Here is a 14,543-nt window from a genome sequence, read left to right as displayed (position 1 = left end):
GTTGTATCTTTAGATCTTATAAACTTGGTGGATAAAGCTATACCCATTGTTTAATAGTCATTCAGTGTTTTTATTGTTTTCTGTTTTCCTATTTTTATGTGTAAATTTGCCTTTAGTTATTGTACGTGTGGGACGACCTTAAGAGTCTGTCTGTCAAAAGAGACGAGAGAAGATAGCGATGGTAATACGTCCGCTGTTTTAATACAAGTTTTTAATTGCAATAGTAATACCTCTGAGTAATACTATCAACAAAGAAAAAGTTCAATCTTCAACATATTGGTCCTTCGAGCCGGATAGCTGGTGAAGTTTTCAATTATTTCAAAGATTCAAAGAAAATCCTTACTTTTCCGATCAATTTCTATCGTTCAAGGTCGAAGCCGGACGAGTCCATTTGCGCAAGACGATCCAGAATAGGGGAGTTGCGTAGTAAAAGCGGCGGAAGAGTGGACTGGTCCAACTGCATCGAAAAAGGGGAGGACACATCGACGAAAGCAGAAAACAGAAAAAGATATGTTTTGAGATTGCGCCCGGGATTGGTAAAATGACGACGCAAATTGCCGGTGAGTCCGTTCCTATTTACCTTTATTATCCTTTTCTTTCAACGGGAAGATAGGTTTGCTCCAAATTCTTATTAATAGGTTTTAATATCAAAATGCAAAACGAGGAGACAAGCGTTCTTTTAGGGAAACGTAGAGTTTTCAAACAACGACATACATTATTTGAAGAATATTTTAAAACCCTAAAAGAATCCTTTCAAGATACTTCGCCTACCGATCGTGAAAAGTCTAAGATTGCTGAATTAAAGTTATGTTTAGAAAAATACGAGAAATTAATACAAGAATACGAGATAGTTCAAACAGAGATAGAGATAAGTTCAGATGATTTAGATACACAAACGTTGGAAAGAGAAACTTTTGAGAAAAAGGTAGGTTCAAGTAACAATAATAAAAATGACTTCAATGTAAAACTATCAGAAATAAAATTACCGAAATTTACAGGTTGTTACGATAATTGGTTAGAATTTCGAGATACATTCGATTCACTTATCAATAAAAATTCAAGTATAACAAACATTCAAAAATTTCACTACCTGAGGGCAGCATTGGAAGGCGGTGCCATGCAAGTTATTCGTTCTATAGAATTTTCGGCTGACAATTACCAGATAGCGTGGAATGCTTTACTTCAAAGGTATAATAACAATAGCGTTCTGGTAAACAATCATGTCAAAGCTATATTCGAAATGCCCACATTATCTAAAGAGTCACCGAGTGACTTAAGAAAAATATTAGATAGTCTCTCTAAGCATTTGTGCTCATTAAAAAACTTAAATCAACCGGTAGAGTTCTGGGACACACTTCTTGTTTTTGTATTAAGTCATAAGTTAGACAAATAAACACTTCGAGCATGGGAGCAAGTTAAAGCAGCGACAACTCAGGGCAATTCGGATACGGTGACATTAAAAACCTTCAAAGATTTTTTACGTTCAAGAGCTGATTTCTTAGAAACAGTTTTAATGACCAAAGAGGTCAGGATACAATCTCATTCATATCAAATTTCAACAAAGTTCAAAACTGAATGCATTTTTTGCAAGGGTTCAAATCATTATATACAAAATTGCAATGATTTTTTAAAGCTTTCAACTCAAGATCGTCTTAATCAGCTTAAGAATCGAAAATTATGCTTAAATTGTTTACGCGGTTTTCATACGATCAACAATTGCCTAGCAGGACTGCAAAAAATGTACTCAAAAGCATAATACAATTCTTCATAGCAACTTTCAAGTAAATTCAAGACCAGAGCGTCCAACAACTTCATCAAATAACGCATTTTCTGCAACTTCAAGCATTGCTTCGGATAATATTCTATTATCTACAGCACTAGTTCAAATTAAAAATTCAAAGGGACATTTTCAAACATGCAGAGTTTTATTAGATTCTGGGTCCCAATCCAATTTTATTACAGAAGATACATGTAAGAGATTAGGTCTAAAGACATTTCCAGTAAGTATTTCTGTTTCAGGGGTATCGTTCAAACTCCTTTTCAAATAAAACAGCGATGCAATATTACTGTAGTGTCCATGCATAACTCATTCAAAGTTGATATTTCATGTTTACTTCTACCTACATTTAATAAAGGTTTACCATTCCAGTCATTCGACATTTCAAATTTAAATATTCCTTCCAATTTAAGGTTAGCTGATCCTGGTTTATCGATTTCTTCAAAGATTGATATTCTAATTGGTGCTGAATGGTTCTACAATTTATTATGCATTGGTCAGTTCCGCTTAGGACCTAATTTACCTACGTTACAAAAAACTGTTCTAGGATGGGTAGTCTCTGGAAAATTATATAATGATTCTATTGCTGCGCAATCCATGTGCAATTTTAGTACAAGTTCAAACGACGAAATCTATTCTTTATTGAAAAGGTTCTGGGGAGTCGAGGAAACTGTTCCACCTGATTCAAGTGTGAAATTCTCCTCAGATGAACAGCTTTGCGAGGACATATTTTCTAAAACAACCGAGCGAAAAGACGACGGTAGATTTATTGTTCATATTCCTTTAAAATGCGATCCTATTATTCTAGGTGATTCTCGTGAAATTGCTACCAAAAGATTCTATTCTTTGGAAAAGAAGTTGAAACGTGAACCAAAGTTAAAGGAAGAATATGCAGCATTTATGAACGAATATATTCAACTTGGTCATATGCGAGAAATATCTAAAATAGACGAACATTCTAATTCTTGTTTTCTGCCACATCATGCGGTTGTTAACGAAAATAACCCAACTACTAAGCTTAGGGTTGTGTTCGATGGCTCGGTACAAACTGATAATGGAACTTCCTTTAATAGTTTGCAGCTAGTTGGTCCTACCATTCAGGATAATCTTTTTTCCATTTTATTAAGATTCCGACAAGGGCCTATTGTCATCTGTGCGGATATTGTTAAAATGTATCGGCAGATAGAGATTCATAAATCACGAAAACATCTCCAAAATATTCAATGGCGTTTCGATTCTTCAGAGGAATTAAAAACTTTCGAATTACAAACAGTAACTTACGGTACTGCATCGGCTCCTTGGTTAGCTACAAGATGTTTAAAGCAATTGGCCATAGATTATTCCAAAATATTCCCACAATCATCTCAATTCGTGGCATCCAGTTTCTATATGGATGATTTGTTGATAAGTTGCAATTCAGAAAGTGAGGCTTTAATAATATGTGACGAAATTTCAAAAATACTTTCTTCAGGCTGTTTTCAACTTCAAAAATTGGCAACTAATAGTACCAAAATTCTTCAGCACATTCAAAATCCTTCTACTATTTTTAAAATTGGCAAAGATCAACGAACCAAGATTCTAGGTTTGTATTGGTCTTATGAAGACGATCAGCTAATGTACACTATTGCTGATTTTATCAGTTTAAATAAGGGATGAGTCTCTCTGGGATGAGTCTCTTCCAGCTACTATAGACAATCAATGGCGGCAATTACGGCAAGAGCTACCAGTACTTAACATTTTAAAAATACCCAGATTTGTTTCAAATACGTCAATCGTTAAGTTGGAGTTACACGGGTTTGCCGATGCCTCTTTACAAGCATATGGCGCATGTCTATACATTCGTAGTATATCTTCCAGCGGAGAGATTCAGGTAAAGCTTTTGACAGCTAAAAGCAGGGTTAGTCCTCTAAAATCGTTAACAATTCTAAGATTAGAACTGTGCTCTCTTGTTAGCTCAGCTAGTTGATCGAGTGAAAAATTCAATGACTTTTACTTTTGATGATATATTTCTTTGGTGCGATTCCACTGTCTCTCTTGCCTGGATTCGTGCTTCTCCAAGTACTTTGCAAGTTTTTGTTCAAAACAGAGTCGCTCAAATACAAAGGTTAACACAACCTAACCAATGGCATCATGTTCGAACCGCCGACAATCCTGCAGACTTTCTTTCCCGAGGTATTTTGCCTAGGGCTCTTTTGGATTGTACTGTGTGGTGGAATGGCCCACAATGGCTTAGCCAACCTAAAGATCAATGGCCCTATTCTGCAGCTAATTTTGAAGGAGAACTCCCAGAAGTTAAGAAACAAAAAATAATTCTCGCAGCTTTTCAAACTTCAAATTGGACTAATATTAATAAATTTTCGAACTTAATGAAACTTCAACGGGTGGTCGCTTATTGTCTTGGATTCATATACAATTGTCGAAATCCCACTGACAAGCAATTTAAACCTTTCAAGGCAAAGGATTTATCTGATACTCTTAGATACCTTATTACGATTTCTCAAAAGGATGATTTTGCCGAAGAAATTCAAACGTTGCAAAGGAGTCATGCGTTGCCAAGGCAATCTAAGCTACTTTCTCTAAATCCTTTTCTAGACGATGAGAGTATTTTACGTGTTGGTGGACGTCTTAGTCAATCAAATTTTAGTTTTGATGTCAAACATCCAATCCTTCTTTCGTTCAAGCATCATCTTACAAAATTACTTTTTAGACACGAGCATCTAAGGTTATTCCATGCTGGACAACAACAACTGCATTATTCAATTCGTCAACGTTATTGGCCACTGGCTGGTCGCAATTTGGCTAAACAAACTGTTCATTCCTGCATAAAATGCTACCGCTGCAAACCACTGCAACCTTCTCCAATCATGGGTAATCTTCCAAAAGCGCGTGTTACTCCTGCTCCACCCTTTTATAATACTGGCATAGACTACGCAGGTCCAGTATATTTGAATTCAGAAAAGGGAAGAGGAGCCAAGGTTTCTAAAGCGTATATTGCGCTATTTGTGTGCTTTGTGACCAAGGCCACTCTTTTAGAATTGGTGAGTGACTTATCAAAGGATGCCTTCATTGCTGCCTTCCGGAGGTTTGTAGCACGTCGTGGTAAGCCAAGTAATGTTTATTCCGACCACGGAACAAATTTTGTAGGAGCCAATTCAGAGTTACGAGAATTATCTCAATTTTTAAAATCGCAAGAACATTCTTTACAAGATAGTATATCTAATATTGGCGTAAATTGGGCACTTCATACCCGCATTCTCACCTCACTTCGGAGGAATTTGGGAAGCCGGTGTTAAGTCGGCTAAAAGACACTTGACTCGAATAATCGGTAGCGTAAAACTTACTTTTGAAGAGTATTGCACTATATTGGCAGAGGTTGAAGCGATCCTAAACTCTCGTCCAATCACTACCATGTCCTCAGACCCCAATGACCTATCCGCTTTAACCCCTTCTCATTTCCTTATCGGACAACAGGCAACATCACTTCCCGATCCAGACCTTAGAGACATTTCAACGTCACGCCTTTCAAGATACCAGCTGATGCAGCAGTGCCAACAACACTTTTGGTCCCGCTGGACTCGTGAGTTTCTTAGCGAGCTTCAGTTACGCACCAAATGGAAAACTCAGCAAGCAGCACTTCAAGTTGGATCTCTTATTGTTCTCAAAGATGACCACTCTCATCCACTTCAATGGAAACTCGGTAGAATCGTCTTACTTCATCCAGGATCAGACGGCATCGCTCGATAGCTACTATCAAGACATCAAGTGGAACTGTGAAACGGAGTTTTGCCAAGTTTTGTGTATTGCCGATTGAGGTTGAAAGCTGACTCTTTCAAGGCCGGGGGCATGTTTAATAGTCATTCAGTGTTTTTATTGTTTTCTGTTTTCCTATTTTTATGTGTAAAGTTGCCTTTAGTTATTGTACGTGTGGGACGACCTTAAGAGTCTGTCTGTCAAAAGAGACGAGAGAAGATGGCGGAACAATAAAGTTGTCAGTAATACGTCCGCTGTTTTAATACAAGTTTTTAATTGCAATAGTAATACCTCTGAGTAATACTATCAACAAAGAAAAAGTTCAATCTTCAGCACCCATAGAAAAATATAAAATAAAAGAGTCTTTTCCATAGTCAAAAGTAGGCAACACGTTTAACGAGGATCGATTGTAGCCTTTGAATAAGAAGACTAAGGAAGGAGCATAATGCTATCCATGTATTCATGCATGGTGGGCGGAAAAAGCGCCATAAAAGCACTCTAGGGTGGGGATCCTTGACAGTTCTGTCTGACGATTCATTTTACACATTTGAATTTGATTTGAAATTTTGTGGATTTGTCAGTCTTTACGGAGCTTATTTTATGTTATTTATTATTTATTATACTACTGATAGTTGTATAAAGGTAGCAAATCTAGATGGAAATTGTGGCAGAACTTAAATTAACAGTGACACTATCGCGATTTATCGAAAAAGATTCTAAAATAGTTGGTTGTGTAGCGTGCGGTAGATCTCGGCAAAAATTGAGTGAAATAATGGAACAACTTTTCGCTAGTGACTATATAATATACATACGTTTAGTAAACCGATCATTTATGAAATTCACTTAAATTAACTAAATTATATATTTTTCTTGCATTTTAGCTTTTATTTATTACTTGTCAAAGATTAGATGTCAAAGAATTTAGATACGTTAATTTGACTTACCTGCTTCAGTAGCGTATCGGATGTTTGTGTTAATAAATACTTATTATAACTTATCTATTTTTATTAGAATTATATATTTTTATAACAATTTTAATAACTACCAACATTTATTCACAACCTAACATAAAACAACAAATTATTGAGTCTACCCCACGTCTACCCTACATCATAGTTTTACATTTTTTAAATAAAATTAGAACGACACTGATAAACCGGAATTTAAGTCGGCCATATTTGAGGCCCATCGCGGTGTACCTAAGATTTTTGATATGCTCCTTCCTTAGTCTTCTTATTCAAAGATTGTAGCGCACAATTTATAATAGACACAAAATTGTAAACAATTGCAAATACAAATAATTTAATGTCATGTCACTTGTCAATCTTGTTATGACACGTGACAGGTAGCAGGTGGCGACGCTTTGGAGCCCTAACTGAACTATGCAACATTATGGCTATACCATATATATATATATATATATATATATATATATATATATATATATATATATATATATATATATATATATATATATATATATATATATATATATATATATATATATATATATATATATATATATATATATATGTATATTACACACAACTTTGTTTACGGGACTTCACATGCATTTTTCTACTTATTTCTTTCTAGAACAAGATTATCGTATGAGCCTATCGCATGAGTTTAGCGTATCGTATTAGCTTCTCTCTGAATACGCTACTGAGCATGCGCAGAACGATATTAGACGTGAATGCTAACTTGGACCTTCTTTCGCTGCGTTGACAACAATTACTAAAAATATAGACCTTTAAATTTTTAATCAAGATATAACCGATACGTGTATTTATTATTTTGAAAATATTTGTCATATTATTTCAATATACTTTTTATATAATTTATAATAAACATTAAATCATATAACGATAAATTCTTTTTATTTAATTTTTAAAATACTACTTTGAAAAATACCGAATGATCGAATAAAAACGGCGTCAGCGATGGCTATGAAATGAAGATCGCTGTCATTTTATATGTAAAATTATATGTCATCGATTGTTATTTCCAAGCCAACTAGACGCCATTTTTTTTTCTATCATAGGGTAGCTATAATGAAGGGGCAACACATAGAATCAGTAACCAGGGAAACATTAAAATATGTTTTGACATTAAAAAAAATAATTAATGTCACTTTTTGTGCTTTTTGTATACTGTTTTACCCGTGATAATAAGGGGTTCATTTGGATTTCCGACGATATTTTAGATTTGTGTTCTTTTTGAAAGTTTGTTTTTGGAGTGTGATAAAGTTAGTGGCAGATAAATTAGATATTCTGACTAATAAAAGTGTTATATGTGAAGCTGTCCGAAATCTGGAAAAAACTTATCCATAAAAGAACTCCACAACACTAAAAATATGAAAACCTTTGTATGTATGTAAGTATGTTACATATTTTGAGAAAAACAAGATATGTATATGTTACTTAAAAATCGTTTTTTAAACCGATTTTTACTCAGCGAAATATATGTTAGGTAACTTAATCACGTTAAACATTATTAGGTAATTTACCTTTAATTTTTTTCTTTATTAACATACTAGTAATATTATCCAATAAATACTTAATAACCGAATAACAATATTATTTTCTCTCTTGACGGATGATAATCAAAGACCAACATGACTTTACTCGCAAATTTGAAGTATAATTAGTGACGAACGTAGAGAGTTTCTTTTTATATAACATTATTATGGTACGTAAATATTGGCCACGAACGCGCCGCGCGCGTGCACCGGTACGTGTTTTCAGGTTGCGCGCGCTCCGCACGCAAACCGCTGGCCGCGAACCATCTCCAGTCGGTTTTTCGACGCTCTGCTTTCTATGTTCGTTGTTCAGTTGGGACGGCCGGTAAAGATACCGCGCGCATTCCGCGCGCAGTTGTCTGAGACTGTGTGTTTCCTTTGAATAAATTCCCTTTTTTGTGTTTTTCTTTGAATATTGTTTCTTAATAGAGTGTTCAAAGAGCCGATTTACTCATCACTAAAATTGCGTAGTTCCTCTCAGACGATAGAGGCATGATTAACGACTAGACAAATGTTCACGGGATTTCTGGATCGCAGGATGTTCGTTAAAACAATAAAAGCAACGCTCGGAGCGCGCGCTGTGCGTTCGCGGCGCAGCGCACCAATGTATACCTACCATTACATTAACATTATTACCACTAATTTTGACGTTCTGAATGCATACATTGAAATTAGAGGAACAAATTTTAGCGTTAATTGATATCACTAATTTATTCCACTAATTTTGAAGTTCTGAATGAAGCTTTAATGAAACTATTATACATTTGGAATTGTTAAAAATATACCCATTATACAGGATGGTCTAAAGTAGTCATGTAACGAATATCAATTTTTAAAGATTATTGGTCAATATTCGCAAGGATATAAATTTGTTGTATAATATATACCAAAAAGATTAAAGATGTTATAATTAAGTTTTTTTTTTGGATAAATATGTTTTATACATATTCCAAATTTATAATTATTCACGTTTTTGTTGCTATTTTATGTTCATCATAGCTTAGCTCATCATCAGTCTTCAACTAATGATAAATGTAAGATGTGAGAGTGTATGACATTACAAATTACATATACTATTAGAAATATGGTAGTAGGAAAATTATATGGAGTCCAGTAACCATTAATTGTACTCTACCGGGTGCATCTCAAAAATTGGCTCACACCTATAACTTTTTTTATATTTTCAGATAAAAAAACGAGATGTATGTTAGTATATGATATAAATTACGATTGATTGACGTATTCAATTTTTTGTTTTCGGTCACCTCCCCTTTCACCGGAAATAACTAAAACTTTTGATTTTTAAATGGCACCCTCGGTATTTTTTTACTTTATTTGATAGAAAATGACACTCTGAATAGAATGACATATCATATGTGAACTTTTGACATTTTTGCATATGGTTTATTTGAAATTGTAACATGCGGTTCATAACGACAATTTGAATCGAAATACCTAGTGTGTGGTACCAAATTATTCATAAAAAAATGCCTTTCCAAATACGCTAATGAGCCACCCTCGTTCCATTTGAAAAAATTGACATATGATTAAAAATACAATTTGAGCGTCTTTTAATCGGCCAGGACAAGATACTAAAAATATTAGACGTTCAAATCTATTTTTCCAAGGCTCCTTGATTAAAAATTTGTGTTTTTAACACGGCCATGGCACTCTAGATTGAAATTTAAAATACAATTTTTTTCAAAGCGAGAATGTCAAAAGTATGATATGTGTTTCTATTCAGAGTGTTAGTTTCTATTAAATAAAGTAAAAAAATACCGAGGGTGCTATTTAAAAATAAAAGTTGTAGTTATTTCCGGTGAAACAGGAACTGATCAAAAACAGTTGAGTACCTCAATCAATTCTAATTTATGTCATATACTAACATGCCAAATCTCGTTTTTTTTCTGAAAAAAATAAAAAAGTTTTAGGGGTGAGCCACTTTTGAGACGCACCCGGTATATCATTTATTCTTAATGTTTATTGTATCTATTGTCAGTAGCTTCAGTTCCAAATACGTCAAAATCATGCAAGGTTTGGACATGCATGATATGCACATTTGAAAACGCTAAATCTCAATTTATCTGTGATATGTGTCAGAAATTGCGAATGGATCTCAGTTCTACGCCCCCCGAGGACCCACCTCGACTCACACAAGAAGAATTAAGTAATAAGCACTGGAACTATATAGTGAGGTAATTTCAGTTTTGAATGTTGTAATTTCTATTTAGAATAATATTGTTCCCAGAAAAATTGCGATTTACCGTCTATTGTAATCGCAAAACATTTGCGGTGCACGTCATCAATTATATCGAATGGATTGTTTGTTAATGATATCGACATTGACACTAAAGTCATGCATCCGCTATTCATTGATAGGATGCGATGGTCCGACGGCGCCGCCGCTTTGGATACTCTATACTAAATTTAAAAAAGGCTAAAGATACAATCCTGGTTTTAATAAACATTAAATACGATAACAGGACTAACGATTATTAAAGAAATCATCTGTAATACTCAAGTATACAAACAGAAAAAAATTGTAAAAAATACCCTAATACTTTGTATTGCCTTCCTTGGCTGCTGTAACTGCCTGTATACGTCCGTTCATACTGTCATTGAGGCTGCATATATCATATTGCAATACGTTTTCCCATTCTTTTTTAAGGACGAAGTTCATTTAATGAAGCTGGTACTGCTTCGTGATCTCTAACATTCCTGCCAAGCATTTCCTAAAGGTCGAACATGATGGGCAGTTCATAGTAGTATATAGTTCATAATAATCACCTAAGCCGCCTTGTCATAAATGAAATTTTAAAATTAATAATTAATTTAATTGAAAAATAATTTCAAAAAGAAATAATAATTGAAAAAATTTCAAATAGTTGGTAGCAAGTTCATTCCGCTCTTAAAAATTAACCAAAGCATGTATTGACATGATCTAAAAACAAAATGCTCAGGAGACATGGTTCTGACCGTATAATTATATTTTAGGAAAATTTATACACGAAATTATTGCACAGGGTGTTTTAAAGTTGGGGTAAAGAACAACCCTTCTATTAACCCTGTATAATATTTCAAATATTAAAGTTTATAAAAAACTGAGTTTACGAATTAAAGTTGATATAATTATATACAGCTTGCTAAAAATTTCATGAAAGTAGGGCTAAAAATAACAAAAATATAACATAAATTTGACCAAATATTTCTCCGTTGCATTTTTTTGCATCGAGTGTAGTATGACGACATAGGATAGCTGTAACCAGTCTTCACCACCATTTCTAACGGCACGATATTCAACACTGACGTATTTTGTAGATATTGTAAATTAAAAAAACAGAGTTATGTTGATGATGATTTTCCACCTATGCCTTCAAGTTTGTATTATAATGTTAATGATAATAAAGATGCATATACAATAAAATGGCGCCGGCTAAAAGATATTGTAGTCGACGAAAAGGAAATTGAACTGCCTTGGGCTGTGTTCAGAACTCCTCAACCATCAGATATATCTCAAGGTAAGTACGTACTGAATTTTACCGTAATTTGTTTTAAATATACTTTTTAGGCGTTTTGGGAAACTGTTGGTTATTGAGTGCCTTAGCTGTTTTATCAGAAAGGGAAGAACTTCTCCGCGCTATTCTTATCACACGAACACATTGTCCCCAAGGAGCGTATCAAGTTAGGTTATGCAAAGATGGAGTTTGGATCACAGTATTAGTTGATGATTATTTTCCGTGCGATAAACGTGGCCATTTACTTTATTCTCAGGTTAGCTCATAGTCTATTTAAACTGAAATACATACAGGGTGTCCCAGGCTGAGCGTGCATTAGAAGTTTCTAGAGAACTACAACATCTATCTCTGAGATTTCTTGCACATCATAGTTTTACAACGAGATCTATCGATTAAAAATATTTTGAATATGGCGTCACTTCCGGAAATATCGGAAGTTGACAGCAACTTTCTTATTTTAAAGGGGTGCCCCCATTTTTTATTACATACTTAAATTCTATATAAAATTTTATGAATTTTGATATTAAATACTCTATACCTAACACTGACCGTTTTTGAGAAAAACATTTTTTCAAAGTTTTGAACAAAAAAAACTGACCGTCAAAAATATGTGTATAACCTAAACGCCAAATTTAGTGATTACCACAGCCACTGTGCCATAAAGAGAAAACATGTGGTTATCTATGTCAAAAATTAAATTGTTCGAATGCCATATAATAATGAAAAATTTTTTATAAATCATATTTTTCAAATGGAAACCTACTTTTTTATTTCACTAGTGAAAATGCTTTTAAATTCGTTACTTTTTGACTATACGTGTTCCTATAACTAAAATAAATCGTTTTTAAGTTATTTAAGATTTAGTTTTAAAGCGTATTTTTCTTGATTTCAACCAGTAGCCTATGACTTTAAACGTCAAGTGATGTAAAACAATAGATCTGGTCGTCTCATATTGTGACGCTTTGTTCAAAAAGCCGCATCATTTCCGAGCCAACTTGGCGCTGTTTTTTTTTTTCGATCATACGGAATATTATTAATATCAACTATCAGATATCACTAAAGAGCGAAAATACGAGATATATTTTTTTATAAATACACTTTTTAGACTCTTAAGGGGGCAGGCAGTATTTATAATATAGGAAATTCAAATAATTCGTTTTCTGAGAGATGGAAATAAATTGTCTGACCGTTTGAAATTTAATGTCAAAGGAAGCTAGATAAAATAAAAAAAATACACGTTTTCAAATTAAATATTAAATAACTTAAAAACGATTTATTTTAGATATAGGAACATGTACATATATTTAAAATGTAACGAATTGACAAACCTTTTCATTTTATGATAATTTTATTAATCGCTCAATTCCATGACAGCTACCGCATTATTATGACATTTGAACAATTTAATTTTTGAAATAGAGAGCCACTGTCTTCTTTTTATGTCACAGTGGCTGTGGTAATCACTAAATTTGACTTTTAGGCAATGCAAATTTTTTTGACAGGTAGTTTTTTTTTGTCCAAAAATTTTAAATATATTTTTTTCTCAAAGACGGTTAATGTTAGGTATAGAGTGTTTAACATCAATATTATTGAGGGTATTTTTGAAATGCACTGTTCTCAAGCTGATATAGCCGCTCATACACGCAAGGGACTTTTAAAAGATTACGCCGTGGTTTTTATCTCTCATTAATATATGTGCGTTAGTGGATTACCGTAGTTTTATTACCCTATGCGTAGTTTTGTTACCATTGTGACTAGAAATGAGCTAGAAATCGCAAACTGCAAACTGCTATTACAATTTCTTCTATTTGCGAGTTTCAATTTAGGCAACCAGTATTAATATAGCTGCGATTTGTGACTTTGTTGATTGTGATTTCGTAAACTGGGACCATGATTTCTATCTGCGAGTTTGAATTTTTAGGAGTTGCGAATTGCGATATTGTTGCGAATGCAATTTTGTAGTCTATTGAAGCATTTTATAGTAAACTGCTGTTGAATTTTCTCTCTGCTTCGTTCTCACATCGATGCCTCGATCATAATATACCGGGTGTTCCTCAAGAGTGGTTCATCTCTATAACTTTTTCATTTTTTCTCTTCTTTCAAATTAGGATTGATTGACGTATTCAATTGTTTTTAGCCACTTCCTGTTTCACCGGAAATGACTAGAACTTTTGATTTTTAAATGACACCCTCGGTATTTTTTAGTTTATTCGATAGAAAATAACAGTCTGAATAGAATTATACAGGGTGTTCCGAACTGTATTCCGGAAACGGCAGCATATTCTGCAGATAAAAATAAGTAAAAAAGTTCGTATAAATGTATGTTCTAAAATTCCTAGTTTCGGAGATACAGGGTGAAGAAGTTTCATTTTTATTTCAATTTTTTCCAAATAATTTCTGAAGTACCATCAATATTTGGATGAAAACTGGTGTCCGGGAGTTTTTTGATATGAGAAATTTGATTTTGATGTCAATTTCACTCCTGCTTATAGAGGGCGCCACCTACATATTTTGAACTGGTTTGAAAAGTAATAACTTTTCGTCCGTTCCTGTATAAAATAAGTGAGTAAAACAATAGACATTTACAACATTTTTTACGTAAAAAAGTTTCTTGATAAAAATCGTTACGAGTAATGGTTCTCGAGATATTTGATATTCTCGAAAAAATCGAATTAAAAATGAAACTTGTACACCCTGTATCTCCGAAACTAAGCATTTCAGGACATATATTTATTTATATGAACTTTTTTACTTATTTTTATCTGCAGAATATGCTGCCGAAGTTTCCGGAATACAATTCGGACCACCCTGTATATGGCAACTTTCTTCTTTCTTTATATTTTTGCTTAAAAAAAAATTAAATTTCAATCTAGAATGTCATGGCTGTGTTAAAAACACTAATTTTAATCAAGATGCCTTGGAATAATAGATTTGATCGTCTATTGTGTTTTGCATCTTGTCCTGGCCAGTTAAAAAATGC

General features: G+C 33.6%; 1 protein-coding gene across 7 annotated transcripts in view; it reads left to right on the top strand.

Moving 5' to 3' along the window:
- LOC115880264 (calpain-D-like) overlaps positions 1-14,543 on the top strand; it is a 66,464-nt gene that overhangs the window by 30,216 nt on the left and 21,705 nt on the right. For 6 of the 7 annotated variants that reach the window (XM_030897445.1, XM_030897448.1, XM_030897444.1 and 3 more), the window contains 3 exons: positions 10,048-10,243; positions 11,367-11,566; positions 11,617-11,819. In XM_030897445.1, the coding sequence (XP_030753305.1) occupies positions 10,048-10,243; positions 11,367-11,566; positions 11,617-11,819 (599 nt within the window). The remainder of the gene's footprint in view (positions 1-10,047; positions 10,244-11,366; positions 11,567-11,616; positions 11,820-14,543) is intronic. The other variant, XM_030897447.1, reaches the window with a different exon arrangement.

The sequence above is a fragment of the Sitophilus oryzae genome, unplaced genomic scaffold (assembly GCF_002938485.1).
Source record: "Sitophilus oryzae breed Bouriz unplaced genomic scaffold, Soryzae_2.0 scaffold_1620_pilon_pilon, whole genome shotgun sequence".
In the NCBI taxonomy this organism is placed as follows: domain Eukaryota; kingdom Metazoa; phylum Arthropoda; class Insecta; order Coleoptera; family Curculionidae; genus Sitophilus; species Sitophilus oryzae.
The sequence above is the reverse complement of the archived record's forward strand: the minus strand, read 5'-3'. Positions and strand labels throughout refer to the sequence as shown.